General features: G+C 44.7%; 1 protein-coding gene across 4 annotated transcripts in view; it reads left to right on the forward strand.

Annotated features, from left to right (window-relative positions):
* Nucleotides 1–16,763, forward strand: part of SETD5 (SET domain containing 5) — a 62,694-nt gene that overhangs the window by 20,042 nt on the left and 25,889 nt on the right. Inside the window, exons 2-8 of one of the 4 annotated variants that reach the window (XM_035338088.1) lie at nucleotides 3,126–3,300; nucleotides 6,967–7,072; nucleotides 7,916–8,127; nucleotides 8,448–8,506; nucleotides 8,908–9,095; nucleotides 10,144–10,182; nucleotides 11,700–11,942. In XM_035338088.1, the coding sequence (XP_035193979.1) occupies nucleotides 3,230–3,300; nucleotides 6,967–7,072; nucleotides 7,916–8,127; nucleotides 8,448–8,506; nucleotides 8,908–9,095; nucleotides 10,144–10,182; nucleotides 11,700–11,942 (918 nt within the window). In that variant the 5' untranslated portion in view covers nucleotides 3,126–3,229. Of the gene's footprint in view, nucleotides 1–3,125; nucleotides 3,301–5,789; nucleotides 5,929–6,966; nucleotides 7,073–7,893; nucleotides 8,128–8,447; nucleotides 8,507–8,907; nucleotides 9,096–10,143; nucleotides 10,183–11,699; nucleotides 11,943–16,763 lie in introns of those variants that run through there. The other 3 variants (XM_035338090.1, XM_035338086.1, XM_035338089.1) reach the window with 3 other exon arrangements.

Below are 16,763 nucleotides of genomic sequence, written 5' to 3' on the forward strand. Positions count from 1 at the left end.
TTTGTATTAATAGACTGAGGCACAATTCAGGTAAAACAGAATAAATTGGAGTTAAAAGTCCTACAGATCTGTCTGCTCTGTCTCTGTGTAGGTGTCCTTATGGAACAGCATGTCTGAAATTCTGGGAATTTGATGCATTCTTTTTGAGCTGGCTGTTTTAAACTGGCAAAAACCCTTGATCTGATTCTGTTTGCACGAAAGGTGCTTGCCCTTCTGTGAGTATCTGCCCTTGACATGGGGTTTGTAGGTGTGCTGGAACAAACAGGCAGTGCTTGCTGCGGTTCGGGTGGACTGCCCTCGTGTTTGGGTGCCACTGGGTGACGCGATGTTTGGAAGCAGGACCTCTGCAGAATGGTAATTGAATCACTTCACATTTATGTTATGTGTCCCATGGATTTCGACAACAGGCTCTCAGCAACACGAGTGGCGAGAAAAGTTTCCAGCAGTAAATTTTCTGTGTCTGTTTGATTTGTAAAACGGAGGGCACCGTTTGTGGAAGGGAGCCAATGCAGTGCTGCTGCTGTTGCATCCTAAACAGTTTTGAAAATTAAATGTACTGTTCGAGCAGGTGTTACCTAACCTTTGCTTGGCCAGCTTGGATTTATTGCAGTCCTTTCTGTCGATACAGGATGTTACCTGAAAGAATTGAATAGCATATATTTGCATTTTAGCTGAGGCAGTCATTTGTGATTTTGGCGTGAAGGCGGTGGGTGAGTCCCTTGGAGTGTGACCTGTGCTGAGCGAGTCAGGGACCACGAAGCTGTGGTCGTGGTGCAGGTGGATGAATGCTCGTCTCAGCTGTTGTGATGATGCTGGGGAAGACCGGGTGTCTTTATACTGGTGTGACTGATTAAGGAGGCAGGAGTGTAGCATGGGGGGAAGTACATCTTTAAACACTGCATTTTTGAAACTGGTTAAGCATTATGTACCTGCTAGGTCATCAAAATTCCTGTTTCCATCTGATTTTGAGAAGGGTTGTGTCACGAGAGAGAGAGGTTTGTGCCGTGGTCTGAAGCTCACCATATTTTCATGAAGATTTCAGATTTTAGGAAATCTTCCACTAGAGAGAACTTCCTGCCTTTTTTCTCCTGTCCAGCTGTATATTTTTGGGGACAGAAGGCAGGGAGGAGTTTGGGGATTGTCTATACAGGGAATTAACCAGTGCCATGGGTGAACGTTTTGATCTCAACCCCTGTTTTCTGTGCAGGCTGATGTTTTGGGTGTTCCCAGGGCAAGCTTCATGAAGACCACACTGTAATCTAGCCTGAAGGTGGTGTGGTCTTGGACAGCACTTCGGATTTGTCTCAGCGATTCATTTTGAATGTTACATTGTCAGAGTTGAAAGTACACAGAAAACAGCAGCGACAAACAGCAAAATCTGAGAGCTGGCGATTGTTGGGCAAGTCCTGCTGGATCAACACAAAAGCAATTGAACTGGAATTCGCCTTGTCTAACCTTTTTTGTTTGGTATTTCGTGGTTCTCCAGCACTCTTTCCCAAAAGTGGGAGTTGCTGTTGGGCTGAAACGGCCTGCTATTTGCAGCGTTGGTGGTGGGAGGGTTTCCTCCGAGAAGTGACCCAGAACTTGTCCTGCTTAGCCCAGGGCTGACATGGTGTCCTGTGAATCTCGGGTCCAGAGACCGCGCCTGAAACCCTTTGGTCCTGCTGAGTCACAAGTAGGCAGGAGCTGGAATTTGTCCTGATTAAATCTCAGGCTGCTGCCAGCTGGGGACGGTCATGGCAAAGGCAAGAGATCAATAGGGTAAAGAAACCTGAGTGAGTATTTAAAAAAATAATGCTTTTTTATTTTATTTTATTTAAAAAGGTTTCAGTGTCCCTTAGAAGGAAAGGGTATTCTAGATGCTGTGAAACCTGTCCCCCCCTTTTCTTTTAACCTTTAGCCAGTGTTACGTGACTCCGGGTTGAAGCAGGATCCATGTCTATAGCTCCTAGCTGCATATCAGCAGCACAATTTCTCGTCTGGTGTCAGTGCAAAAATCGCAGTTCTGCCACAAGCACAAGAAAGGGTGAGACACTCCTGAAACGGACTTCTATGATTATTTTTCATCCAGAAAATGCACTGAAGGACACCTGAGCTGGCTCAGGCTCAGGCTGCCTGTGGGCTTGTCCTGCTCTGTTTTTTTATCAGCCCACCTCCCCACGAGGCTGTCGCTTTGGGGCATAACAGGGAGTTGCCACGGACCACTTGGAAATCGTTACGTGCCACGTTTGTAGTTCACCGTATGCCTGTCGTATGATCAGGAAGAGATTTCTCCTAGGGATACATGCTGAAAAAGGAAAAACTGTCCCAGTGATAAGACAAGTGGCCTTCCTTTTGAGACAGAAGGGAAAGGCAGTATAACGTGCGGCACCTCCACTTGCCAACTTTCACTTCATTTGCCCTTGGAGGGAGAGTTTTGGCATTTCTGGTGTGTATGTGACCAGCAGCAGGGCGGTTCCAGTGAGAAGCCCCCTGCCCACGGCTGCAACCAGGAGCTCTGGGGCCTCACTGCCCGTGGGGAGGGCCACAGGAGGCCGGGCGGAGGCTGCCCGCTGCCGCCGTGACTCACCCGCTGCCTGGAGCCTGCTGTGGCCCAGCCGTGGGGAGAGGACCTCAGGGACCCCACGGAGCTCGCTGCCGTCGGTGGCAGCCCGAGGCCTCGCCGCCGGCCTCGCCTGCCCTGCTGTGGCACAGCCTCGCCGCCCGCTCTGCCTCCTCGGCCGCCCCGAGCAGGCCGTGGCTGTGGCTTGTTTGGGGAAGGAGTGAGGGAATGCCGACGGAGGGCTGCGGGTGATAGGTGACAGCTGCTGCTCACGTGCAGAAGGAGCTAGGAGGGTGCTTCTCTGACAATTAGTGCTAAGTTTAGTTGTGGGGGATATCGTTATTGGCTTTGTGGCAGAGCAGATCACTGTGTGTGTCAGTCCAAGGCCATGGGGAAAAAAAACACCACCATCTGCCTCTGCTCCCTCTTCTCTGGTCCCAGGTGTGAAAACAAGCACGTGCAGCATGCCACTTGCTGTTAAGTCTTATTTCTGCTCATCTTTTGGTGAAAGCCTTCTTTGGGGGCATGGGGGGGAGACCTTGTGCCGGTAATGGAGGGTCAATGCTTTGTTTCTGCCCGGCAGGTTTCCCCATGTCCGTGACGTGTTGGCCGAGGCTCTGCGGCTCCTCTCCGCCCTCGGAGCGGCCGGTCGCTGCCCTCTGGACTCCGTGATCCCCGACGGGCGTCATGAGCATTGCAATCCCTCTGGGAGTCACCACACCAGATACGTCCTACTCCGACATGGCCGCAGGATCGGAGTGAGTGTTACCCCGCGGAGGAGCAGGGGAGGGAGGCTGAGGATCAGGATCAGGGCCGGTGCTGGTCCACTGGCTCTGTGAGATGGTTTTGAATGTTTAACAAAGGTGGTTTTGTGGAAATTGGTAAGTTCTAAGGAAAGTTCTATGAGTATGAGGCACTCAACAGTGCTTTTTGTATCAGCTTGGTTAGGAAGTCTGTGTGCAATTGCATGTGGTAGTGCGTTTGCACTTGACTTTGGCACGGTACAAGCCAGCTTCTTTTCAAAAGCTGTTGTAAATGAGAGCTCAGTATGTTGGGCTTCCCTCTCAGCAGAGCCTGCTAGCTCAGACTCAGTACCAGTGCCTACGTGACTGATTTCTGGAGCAGTGCAGAGCTTGGCTGGAGATGTACAGCAGCATCAGCCTGCATAGACACCTTCACATGTGGTGTTCTGCCCTTGAGCATATTCCGAGAAGTGCAGCTAGGTGTGCAGTCTTTCTGGGTTCCCATCACAGGACTCTGCCTTTGTAGGAGTCAGGAACATTTCAAATCCTGAAAATATTATATTGTGATCTTTTCTTAAAATGCTTATTAGAATGGTATCAACTCAGATGAGTGAGTACTGTGTTTTCACTGGGGGCAAGAGGAAGGGCTCAAGTTATTTGTGTCCTACCACATGTTTTCCTGCATCTTTCTTTGAACTATGGACTGTAGCATCTATTTTTCCGTAGCAATTCCTCCTTTTTTTTTTAAAAAAAAGGACATTTTGCAGATCCATTTCCCCCATGTATTATTTACAGGTACCTGCTGTGCAAATACCTGCATGTCAGATTGATCACTGTAGAGCAGATAATGCTCCAGACTGCTAATTTTGAGCTGTAAGAGCAGTGGGCTAGGCTATGAATCATTGTTTTGCCCTTCCATCTTGCCCTGATTTAAATACACACAGTCTGACTACACAGTCGCACTCCCTGCAAGACTGCTAATGCTCTTTTTCATCTGTCTTGGCACTGGCCCCATTGTAGGCATTCTTCTTTGTGAGGCTTCATTCCACTACAAAGTCCATATTTTTACAGACTGTTTTAAACAAGGATTCAAAAATCTAGTAGGTCACTCATCTGCAGTATCTGATCCTTCATTTTTAAGACTTAATATTCAATACTGTTCGTCACATGCTTCTCCCACACCAGCCCTTTAAAGACTCAACATCCAGGAATTTTAAACTATTTATGGCAGGAGAAAGAGTGCTAAATAGTTTGCTCGTGTACTATGTGCTTTGCTTTCAGAGCTGAGTGGGATATATCTATGCATGTCCCTTGTAAAATTTAAATATCAAAAGACTGCCTATAAATCTTCTGCAAAGCATTTTTTCCACTGGCTGTAAGAAATTTGTAGGTCCAACTTGAGGCTAGGCTGGAGTTCTTTGAAAAAGGCTTTTGAAGATTTCTGAATTGGCTTCTCTCTCCGTTTTCTAAAAAGTGGGAATGCCAGGACTTTATTCTCCTGGCTTTGCATTGAGGCACTGTTACTTTACTGCTGAAGTGTCCTTCGTGAGTCTGTTCAAAGTTAAGGCTATCCTCCACTTCTCCTTTGAAATCCTACAAGTTTGAGTCGTGATATCTGTGCTACCTGAGCTTCTTGTCTCTTAGAAGGGATTTCAAAGATGTGCATCATGAAAGAATGGGAAGGTAAAAGGAAAACTAGCTGGCCCTCTTAAGGCTGAGCTTTAGCATCCTCCTCTGGCCTCTGATGCCAAAAGGGAAGTGAAAATGCTGAAAGATGTTTGTGTTCGGTGATCTCAGAGGGTGATGAGGCTGCAGAGCACTTTTGTATTTTGGAAGTCATTGAAGCTCCTTGGAGGGTTGCCGGTGAGGAAGCAGGGCCCCAGCGTTGTTGCCCCTGGCCACCGTTGCACCAACAGTCCTGAAGTTGTGTTGTTAGTGCTTGTGGCAGCGCTGCTGGTATTCCAGGCTGGCTGTGCAAATATGAGTGACTTGGGCAGAGGACAGATTTGCTGTTTAGACTCTTTCCCGTCTGATATTTCTTCTGAAAATAAATTAAACCTGAACGGATTTAAGTCTGGACCAGTCTGGAAATCCTGACGAGCTGTTGTTGTGAAGATCCAGCAAGGCTGGATTACGTGCCGAGCTCAAGCTCTGCATCCTGCCTCCTGTTAGGGAGTATATCCTCAGAGAGGTGTCACCGCCTGTCTCTGCCTCTGCCCGTTCAGCTGAGTGCAGCTACATGAAAAACCAGCTGAATTTATGATGTCATGCATCTCAGTTCTGAGCTAGAGAAGTGGGATTTACGCAGGTTAAAGGCTTTCTGCAGTTCTTTGTACAGTAAATCACTGCTCCTTCCGGTTGGAAAGACAGGTCTGCCTCGCTCCAGAAGGAGAGAGCCCGGGAAGTCGGTGCTAGTGTGTAGCAGGTTTAGTGGCAGGGTGGGGCAAACTGCACTGCAGCAGAGATTTCAAGTGCTAATAGGAAGTCCAAAGGGCACAGGGGTTATTTTTCTTGGGTGGTGCCTAAACGCTCCCCCACGCGTGACCACTGGCCTGTAGTGTTTGAGTGCTGCTTGATTCCCACTGCCAACCTAAGACCCACTGAGAATCCTCCGAGATCTCACCAGAGCAGCACAAGTCCAAGGTAAAGTTTTTCCCTTCCTGCGTTTTTCTTTCCTGCTTGCTCAGCTACCTGCTGTAATTTTGAAGAGGATTTCAGCTGCAGACGTGATTCAGTAATATTCTGTATTCTGGTATGGGTCCTGCTTCTGTCCTCTGCAGGGGTTTGCTGATGTCCATCTCCTGCTTGGGGGAAAGCTCCTAATAGTTGGTGCGTTGCCTTGCTGGTGTTCTGTCCATAGCTTCATTATCTAATATTCCCTGCATTGAATTGCAGCTGTCCCTTCTCTGAGTAGGGTTTCTGCAGCTTTCTGCTGAGGATATACCTTTCATTTTGAGCTGTTTTTTTTCACCACCGTGTGGTGGAAGAGTGCATTGTACCTCAGCAACAAATTTCTTATTCAGCACATTGCACACCATGTTGCTGTGTAGAAAGAACAGGGTAAATCCGATTTGCCTGTGGCCGGTGTCTGTCCAGGTCATGAATTTTGTAGCCCCTTTGCAGCAGGAATCTCCAGCTCCTGGTGGTTGCTGTTGGGACAGCTGCAGGTTTCGTGCAGGCTTTATCTTGGGACGTTGGACTCGGCTAACAATTAGTGTCCGAGAGAGAGAGAAACAAGCGCAGACGCAGGAAAGCCGCTTAGCTGCTATTTGAAATAAGCTGTTGTGTAGATAACATGGCAGTACTGTTCGGTGGCTTTGAGATTAAGCTGGCTGAGTTCAGATACGAATGCCAAACTATACCCAACTTCCTTAACCATAAGGAAATTGAGCTTCTTACATGTTTCTTAATTATTATTTTTTTTAACTTCTCAGATTGAGACCCAGATTTATGTAAGAGGAGTTATGCAGGGTGGCCCTTACTCAGTTGCTTCCCTCTGTTGAAAGCAGGTTCATCCTGTGCAACGTTGGCACACACAGTGCCTGGTGAAGCACATAGAACACCTCGATTTCACAAAGTTTCTTCATTTGGAGCTCACGTGTTGAATAGAAAAGAGCTGTGAAATACTGGCACTAAAAATGATGTTCTATTGATGGGTTTTACTTCTGGCCCTTTCTGCAGCCCAGAGTCTGTGGAAGCTAGTCCAGCTGTCAGTGAGAAGAATGTGTACTCCAGCCACGGCTATGGGGCCACCCAGAAACACAGCTATCGCGGGCTGCCTTACGCAGTGAGTACTCTCTCTGCAGTGAATCAGCTCTTTACTGTCTGCTTTGCTCTTTTTCTCCTTGTTCCATAGCTTTGCCTGTTAAGCTTCAGGAGATTTGGCTTATTTATTAGGGAATGCAGAGTTACAGCTGAGTTGTGCCATACATTTTGCATTTATGTGTTTATTATTTGTTGAAGCCTTGCATACTTTGTAGCAAGCTTTATTAGTGTTCTAGGTGACAGATTTTTTTTTAACTGAATGAAGTGACTATATATGAATATATAATATTTTTCTGGCAGTAATTTTATGCCCTGTTTGGTTTATTGTATATTATTTATGCTTGTTTCAACTGCACAGGTCTTTACGTTGATAACTTGTAACTGTGAGAAATAAGGAACAGTCAGGAAGGTTTGAAACTCTGGGCTGAACAGGATGTCACAGAATCGTTGAGGTTGGAAGGGACCTTTTGAGACTGGGTAGTCCAACCCCCCTGCTTAGGCAGAGTCAGCTGGAGCAGATTGCCCAGAACTGCGTCCAGTTGGGTTTTGAATATCTCAGCAGACAGAGACTTCACAACGTGTCTGGACAACCTGTTCTGGTGTTTGACCACTGATGTCATCTCAGGTGATTAGCAGAGCAACGGTTAATGTTGAAGTAGCCTGGTGACTTTCCTAGGTTTTGAATTTAATTCATTGGCGAATTTAATTCATGAAGTAAACCATTCACCTCCTTCAGAGCTTTACCTTCTTGGTAGGTTGAGGAATTCAATTTATTGTTTTACAGCGGTTGTTAAGTAATAACCTGGGAAGTTTCTAGGCATCATATCTTCACATTAAAAGTAGTACTGCCAATACTCGTTTTCAGGATCATAATTACGGAGCCCCTCCTCCTCCAACACCGCCAGCCTCCCCTCCTGTCCAGACCATTATACCTCGCGCAGAACTGAACGGCTTGCACTCACCTGATGAGGAGAACTCCGGGGACAGTGAGAGCTCCTCAGAAGGAGAATCAATTCCCACTTGGTGCCACTGCAGTGTCTCCCAAGATGGTTTCCTCCTCAAGTGCGAAAAGTGCAGGTAAGCTTTGGTGCAGTGCAGATCTGGACTGCTCCTCGTGTTGACTTCTCAAGCCAAGCTTTGTCACGTTTGGGCTGTGGGACAGACTTCCTTTTGCTAGCTGGAGCGTTCTTCCCAGTGCTTTACCTAGTATTGACCCTCCTCCTTTGCGTTGTCAGCCTGACAAGTGTTGGTGGCACCAGGAGTGGAGATGAGGATGTTAAATCGATGTTCTTATCATCCTGGGCCCCACTGAGGGCACGCATCTTGTGACATCCTGTTGAATTTCAAGTGACTTTACTACTACAAACCAGCTTCAATTGTGCATTCTCGTTTGGCAGAGGAATGAGCAGGGGGAAGGTGATCAGACTCCGCCGCCGGAAGCAGGACAACGTGTCAGGTGAGTGAGTTTGTAGTTCTGATAATGGTGACTTTTGCTTTCTCTCTGCAAGGCCTTTCTTTTTGGCTGATGCAATCATCTAGTTGTAATCAGTGCCTGCTAATGTTCTGTACTTAGCAGCCACTGGGATTTTTTTCACTCCTTCTACCTCACCTCAGTTAGCTCTTTGGGAAATCAGGTTATCTTGTGAAGAAACAAGCAAAATGTTCATCAGGACTAATCTGTGAGATGCCAGGAGTGTGGGAGACCTGTTCCCAGTTTGGGAGGGAACACTGAAGTGGTACCGTTTCTCAGGGATGAGCTGTGTATTGTCAAGTCACCTTGGTGAAAGTAGACGTAGGGGTGGGCTGTTCTCTGTGGGGTGAATTATAAGGTTGCTAATGAAACACTTTGCTCTATAGGTGGGGACAGCAGTGCAACTGAGAGCTGGGATGAAGAACTGTCTCCCTCCACGGTGCTGTACACAGCTACTCAGCACACCCCTACAAGCATCACGCTGACTGTCAACCGCGTCCGTAGAAGCAAACCGAAGAAGAGGAAGAGGAGTACAGAAAAAGCTCGCACTGCTCCAAAGGCCAAAAAGATCAAGGTATGTGGAATGAGTTGAGATTGCTGTAGTTCTTTTTCAAATGCTATGTGGAATACTGTTGAAAGCGGGATCATAAGCTGGGAATAAAAACTTGTCCTATCAGGAATTGCTCTCCCTGGTGTAATAATGTGACTCCTTAAATGTGTGACCTGCTAGAGTGCATGGCTCTTTGTTTTAAAATGACCTGACTGGAACTCCGCCCTTATTTTCCCAACACTGTCCATTCGTGCTCAGAGGCTTGAGCTCATATGTTTTCCACTCTGCATTAGGATTTGGGGAAATAGCTCCTGGAGTCTGCCTGCCTGTGGCAAAGAAGCAGCTTGTGAATGGAATGAAAAATGAAGCAAACATGACATTTCTTAGCAGATTATGTTAGGAATCTGGGCTGCAATGCTTCTTGGCACTGTTCTTCAGGGACAGAGATAGTGCCTGTGTGGAGAACTATGTAGGTAGTAATGAGCATTTGCTGAGGGACGGCTTTACTGTCTTGTTTGTGAGGGTTTGGGGACTGAAATAACTTCAAATTGTCTGTATTGGAGCATGAGGGAGTGAGCAGCTGGTTCTTTCCCATCATCTGCTAGCTTTACCATGATTTTCCCCAGGTTTAGGTTTCCCTTGAAGTTGTTCTGGTAGGCACTAACTAAATAAAAGACTGGAAGCAGGAGCCTTGTGAGGTCTCCAGGTATCTCGTTGTGAACCAGTTTGATTCAGTTGTTGGCCCTTTCTTCCGTTAAAGCAAGCAGGGTCGGTCAGGACGGGTAGGGTTTTGATCTTGAGATTTTATACTAAGCATGAGGCAGGCTTTTCAGTTCTGAAATCCTGGTTGTCAAGTTTTTTTTTTTTTTTTTTTTTTTTTTTCAGTTTTCATTGGATTTGCATTGCAGAATCTTTTTTGTTCATGTCCATTGCTTCTTGTGTAGGTCTTCCTGTAATTCTTGCCATCTGTTGTTAAGGGTTGGTCGGTTGCATAAGATCTATTGCCATTCTGGGGCACTAATTCTGAGAAAAGGTTATAAAATATTTTTTTCTCTCCTTGTTCCGGGGACAGGCTTTTCGAGAGGGCTCACGGAAGTCTCTGAGGATGAAGGTGAGTGGAACTGAGAAGGCTCTGTGACTGTGGTGTGTGAGTTGCTGTTGTCTTGTGTGTTGTTGGTTTTTTTTCCTTGTAATTTTGTGCTTCTCTTGGTTTGCCTGGGAAATTTCTGATTGTGCTACCAGCCTCAGAATAATCCTAAACCTTTCTGTGCACTAAAAGCAAGCCTGCTCAAAAGGTTATCACAGGAATTACCCCTTGAACCTTGCTTGTGCTTCAGATAGCTCATCACTTTCTGTAATGCCATCCTGTTCCAAGAGATAAGACTGATTCATGACACCTGGGAGTGAGTTGTTTGATGTAAGGATGTAGAACTGGTTGTGGCCACTCTCTTGTGAGGTCAGTTATCATTTGATTGCATCAAAGATATTTTAAGCTTGGGTGTCGTTAAGTAGCTCAAGTTTAGTGTTGGAGTTCCTAGCAATGTAGCCTTGTTTCTATCCACATCCCATTACTTAGGGATGAATGGAATGATATATTTATCTCTTTTTGCAGTACTGGTAGGTTTGGCTATATGATAGAAAGCTTATTTGACAAAAAAGGGGGAGCTAAACTTCCCTACAAGCACAGGAGGTGTTTTAAAGCTCCATTGGTTCCATTTAACCATGGTGCTGTGGCTCTTAGCAGGTGGCTCAGAGGAAAAAGGATGATTTTGTGGTGTGTGCACCTGTCTCCATAGTACCCAAGTGCCTGAAGAGGATAAAAATGCATGTAACTTTTGTGCTTGTAATATGTATGATGAAAGTAATGATTATTTTTCAGTGGTTCTGGTCACTACTAATTCAGTGTCTCACATGTCTCAGTCCTAAAAGCCAGTTAAGTTGTTGACTTCTGGAATATTATTTGTTAAATTATTTAAATTATTGTCAAATAAAGAATGAAGCGCTTTTTTTTTTTCTACCAGCTTTTTTTTCCCCCTCCCTTACAAGACGGTATAGATGGATTACCTGATTTCAACCTCTCTTCTTTACGCTGCTTAGGACTTGCGGTTTTAACCTTCTGGGTATTAGCTTATGCTGTACGTTCAGTTTCTTGAAACTCTGACCATTTAGCTTGAAGGTTTTAGAAGTATTTTGGGATCAGTCATTGCAAAGATTGAGATACGATCAGCATCATCTAGCATTTTGTTGGACGTGAGTGGGTTGAATGTAAGACAAGCTTGCATGAGATTTATTTGCATTTGTATGTTCTGTTCCTGTGCTTTTTTAATCTGCTTAATTGTTTTTCCAAATTGACTTAAAAAGAACTCTTTTCTGGCCAAGTGCTAGCTTAATTTTCTTGTATGTAACAGTGCCAATGCCAACTCTCAAGGGGTCTTAGTCCTTCACAGAATTGTCTGTAGATTCCCAAGTGGCACTGTTGTACAATGTTTATGGAGGACAGAGGTTCTGAAAAAGGTGTCCTCATAACCAATGCTTTCATGGCTTGGAGTGGTTTCCCTTTTCTGAGCGCACTGTGGATAGGTTTTTCCCGCTGTATGCTAGCCGTTCACCCTTTGCTGTTTGGTGCAGAACTCCCCTTCTGAAGCACATGCCTTGGATGAAAACACAGCTGAAGGGTGGGAGAATCGGATACGACTCTGGACAGATCAGTATGAAGAAGCCTTTACTAACCAGTACAGCGCTGATGTGCAGAACTTATTGGAGCGTCATCTAAACTCTAATAAAGAATACGTGGGCAAAACTGCTATGCTAGACACAATCAACAAAACAGAGCTGGCCTGCAATAACACTGTAATTGGGTCCCAGATGCAGGTAAGAACCAATGTGACAGAAGTGGGGTAGGTCAGATCCTCTGATTTCTAGGCTTAGGGTGTGGGCATGAGTGAGCAGGAATATAGTAGCTGGTCAGGGTGTAATTTCAGACCAATAGGTATAGATTTGATGTGAAACAAAACAGAAGAAATACCAAGATAAGAGACCTACCTCGGGTCTTCATTTGGTTGAATACAAATGTTTCTGAATCTGTGTTACTAAGCTGGGGACATTTTGCACAGTTCTGTTGTAAGATTCACAGGTATTTTACCATAACTACTTTTGGTGACCGAATGACTGGAGGCAGAACCAGATCTCTCACTTTCCCACTTCATTGAAATGGGAAGCTTCCTACTTTCCAACTGAGGCTTCCTGTTTTTTTGTTGTTGTTGTTGATGTTGCATGTGAAGCTATTTTAAAGAAGCTTTTCAACATTATGTCAGACTTTTGGGTGATTACTTGGACCTCTGGTGGCTTTCAAATACTGCATGATTACAGTTTGATTTTAGGGAACTGTCTACCTAATTCAGTCTCTTCTGAGACATGCAGTGATTAGGGTCTTGCCAGCTTTATGGAGTGTGTATAGACAAGGAGAAACAACAAAAGGATGTTTGTGTGGTATCCATCCTCCTTCCCACTGTTCTGAGCTGATACTTCATCTGATTTGTGCATTATTGAACAGGGAGCAGCATTCCCAATCAGTTCAGGCATCGTGGGGCTTCCTTGTCTGGGAGGAATGGAGATAGATGGAATTGAAAGGGATGGGATTCACAACCAGATGTGGGGCACCTCCTCTGTAGAAGGGGAGCACAGTCAGAAACCTGACTATCGGGTATATGTTTGTGCTTGAATCATTCTTGTTTATATCAGGTGACTCAGCTCTCTGTGAAGTTCATGTGTTCCCTCCCACCTTTCCCTCTGCTTTCATCTAGGTGAAGCACAGCAGGCAGAGCACAGATATTGCCAGTAAGGGAGAGTGCAGAATGAGGACTTTGGACCCAACTTCCTTCCAGTCTTGCCTCTAGTTCTACAGTAATAAAACTTGGGGGGGAGGAGGTGTAACCTTTCTACATGGCTATGTGAGTGGTCTTCCTAAATGGAACAAGTGTGAGGAAGTACAGGGAGAGAAACGTTCTGCTTCTCTTGAAGTTTTAATATTTTCTGAGTATTAAAGGTAAAGTCAGCTATCTCCTTCACATGAATTTTAGGAAAAGCCCCGAAATAAATAATAAAACAGGCTGTGGTTTTTTTTGGTCACTTTCACAGAGTACAGCAGGACAGATGATTATAAAACACCATACATAAATGCGTTTGTTCTTGTCATGCTCTCTTGCCCTCTCCCTCCCCTGTACAGATGTAGGTTTTCCCACAGGGAAAAGTGACCAGCATTCCAAATCAGAAGACTACAAATGCAATGTATTCCAAAGAAACAAAAAGATAAAGTTGCAAAACCTTCACAGGGAGCTGCAGTTACTCTGTACAAGGTGTAGGTAGGCAGCTATCATTCCATGTGCTGGGGAAGTGCAAAGGGACTTGGTGGCTCTGTAGTATCTCTTGGATACTGAGTAAGATTCAGGTGGCTATCCTGGGCTGCTGCTGCTACTCAGCCCTTACATCCTTGTTCTCTCTGCTCAGCAGATGGCTGTCACAGGTGTGGAGTGACCAGCAGGAGTACATGCTCTCTTGTCCTGTGCTTTATATTTTTGTTCCACTCAATTGTCTCGTCTCTGCTAGGTAAACTGAGAAGGTTTCTCAGTTTCCATCAGTTGTCATTTAACCGAATGTCAGTACTGGACATTAAAATAGCTTTTTTTTTTGGATGATGAGGAAATAGGTATTTTAGGACAAAAAATAAAGTAGGGTGGTGGTGTCAATATGCAGATAGCAGCTGTGTGTAGAAGATGGGTATCATGGGTGCCCTGCTTGGCCATGAAGACTCTGGAGAAACTAGAAAGGAGTAAAAATAAAATGTCATATATGCCTTGTGTGCATTTAGCTTGGGTAAACAATGATGCAAATGTAGCCCATGTACTCTTAGGGAGGAGGAAAAAAAAAAAAGAGGAGAGGGGAGAGAAGCTTCCCCAAACTAGGAGTAGGAAGAGGTGCGTTAAGAAGTTTGCAGGATATGGGATTTTGATCACTGGAGTGGTCTGGACAAGCCAATTCTCAAATGTCCAAAAGATGCAAAGGAAGACTTGTGCAAACCTGAGGCTGTGTGGTGTTATGAGTAAAAACAACTTAATGATCAGATGCTTGATAGTTTGAACGTGCTGAAGCCCTTTTCTGCCTGCTGTTGCCAGAGCAAACCCAGGGTCAGTATTTGCCCTTTGTTGCTTCTGATAATTGCTGACTTGAGCTCAAACCCCTGACTGATTTCACATACTGAAGTGAAGAGCCTTTATCAAGTAAAGCCACTGAGTATTATGCAGATGTTGCTCTGCAAAAATATCAGAACAGTTTTGTCTGATTACCAGTCAGCAATCCCTAGCCTGTGACGTGAATAAAGTCATTTGTTCTTTTCACACATGAAAGCATGGCAGCTAATCCTTTTCATATTTCTAAATTCAGAGAACGAAAAACAAGCTGAGCTAGGATCTTATCAGAAATGCTGTGAGATCATTCCTGTCGTACCAAAGTCAGATAATTGTGAAGTTCTACAGATGCAGCGATTCTCTTTCCTCCGTGGGCTTTCTTTTTCCTTCCAGCACCCTACCTCATCCCACTTGTGTTCTCCAGGCTGTTTTCCAGCATCAGGTGACCAGTAGCACAAATCAGTCATGGGGCAAGGGCAAGAGTGGAGTCTCCCAGGTCTATTCACGTTTCTGAAGGATTCTAAGAAAAATTGGTAGAGTTGTAGAATAATTTAGGTCAGAAGTAAACACTGCAGGGCATCTGGTCTGTCCCTCCTGCATAGAGCCACCTTCGATAAGGAACTAGGGGTAGTACAGAAACAAAGCTGTTGGATAGTTGGCAGGCTTGTGTCTCGGTTCTAGTTTATCTGCTGCCTTCAGGTACTTCTTCCTTATCGCCTTCCGTCACACGCTAACAAATCTGGTTCAATTTGTTTACTCTCTTGCTACAGTTGGATAATGCAAAGTGGATCCAGTGTTCTTAAAATGATTTGGCCACAAAATGTTACTGTTCTCAGCAATGCAAACCATCTTATCTTTCACTCATGTCACGAGACTGTTGATCGCAAATCAGGGCTAGCAGTGTGACTTCTTGGTCGTAAACATGTGTGGGTCCTTTTTATGCCAGCTCACTGGGTTTCTCTGGACTTGGGGAGTGCTCTGTGTGCTCCTATCAGGATCCAGGATACAACACCATGCAGGGCTACTCAGAGTCTCTAATACATTCAGTTTTTTCCAATTGCCTGCAGATACAGTGCTATAGAATTGTTTGCAAGAGATACACCCGGTACGCATGATAAATGTAGCACTGGATATATCTCTACAAGGAAATCTGGAATAGCAAGACCATTACTCCCTCTGCATAGGTTTCAAATGAATATTTTTATAAAGCTATTTTTATCCTGAACCTGAGAGAAGTCGACTAATAGATCCTACTTTACTGGCTGATCCAAGATCTGCAGTATAATGTATTAAAACAATGAAAGCTTCTTTCCTCTGAGACATTTATTCAGAACACATGTAAGATTTTAACAAAAGAGAAGGGTAAAGTCTGTGGTTCAGTGCTCTCAACACGGTCAGTATGGAGGGTTTCATTTGCTTCTCAGTACTGAGTGCTGCCTTAGGGCATTAACTTTATTTTTATGAGGTTAGAACATCGTCATTCTGCCGTTGTCCTGATAGAGCCCTTTCTTAAGCCAGTGGGATTTTTATCGAGATGAGCAGATTGCTCAGTAGCTGTTCCCAGCTAGAGGGCTTCATCAGGAAAACTAGGGAGCTTTCTTTTAACAAAATCATGTGTTTTACTTCTAATTAGATAGATGAATGTCATTACTGCTGAAGCAAGAACACTTATGCCTCAATTCAGCCCGGAAAAGTATCAAAAACTGTCCTTATGAACAGTGAATAGCATGCTTAGGAAGGAGCAGGCACAGCTCTTGTGGTGAGGCAGTCAGCCATCTTCACTTAATTTGCAAAATTTCCCAAATTTTTTGTGCAGAAAGATTCAACCTGTTAAAAAGGAAAAATACTTCGTTTTTATGGAAAAAATCTTTTCTATGTTGCAGTGCTTATAATGTCTCCTCCATTATGCCATAAAACCTCTTTTTTGCATGGCTGTGCTTAAAGAATTGTGTGGTTTCATACTGTCAAGACATCTTGTGAAAATCCATCGTAATAGGCTTGAACATGAAGGAGATTCAGCAAACTGTCAATATCTGCTTAAAAATGTATTTCTTCATGTTAAAAAAAAAAATCCCCAGCACTGGTTGAACAGGAAGATGAAGAGAAGATTCTGGATGGAGATGGAAATTGACAGCTCAAGTCTTTGGCTTATTAGCTAGAATTACCATCCTCTGCAGAAGGAAAAGCTTCTGTTTTTCCTCTGTGTGTGTGACAACCCACAATTTAGGGAAGATTTGAGTTATTCTGGCTGTTAAAGTGGCCATAATTGCAGAGCAGTTTCCTATTAGCAGCAACTGACAGGTCTGGTTATACCTCCTAGCTGCAAGACTAAAATGCTTGGTCTGATGGGCTTGTGAGACTTAATGTTGAAGGAAAGGAATGAATACTTCTTGTTCTTGATAAGTATTATCAAGGTCATTGGTTATTGCTAAACTGTTACAGGATAAACAATATATTCACCGGGTGTATGTGCAGAGTTCCTGGGTGTTGCTACTAGATTAATTTTTAT

This window comes from Oxyura jamaicensis, chromosome 12, assembly GCF_011077185.1.
Source record: "Oxyura jamaicensis isolate SHBP4307 breed ruddy duck chromosome 12, BPBGC_Ojam_1.0, whole genome shotgun sequence".
Taxonomy (NCBI): Eukaryota; Metazoa; Chordata; class Aves; order Anseriformes; family Anatidae; genus Oxyura; species Oxyura jamaicensis.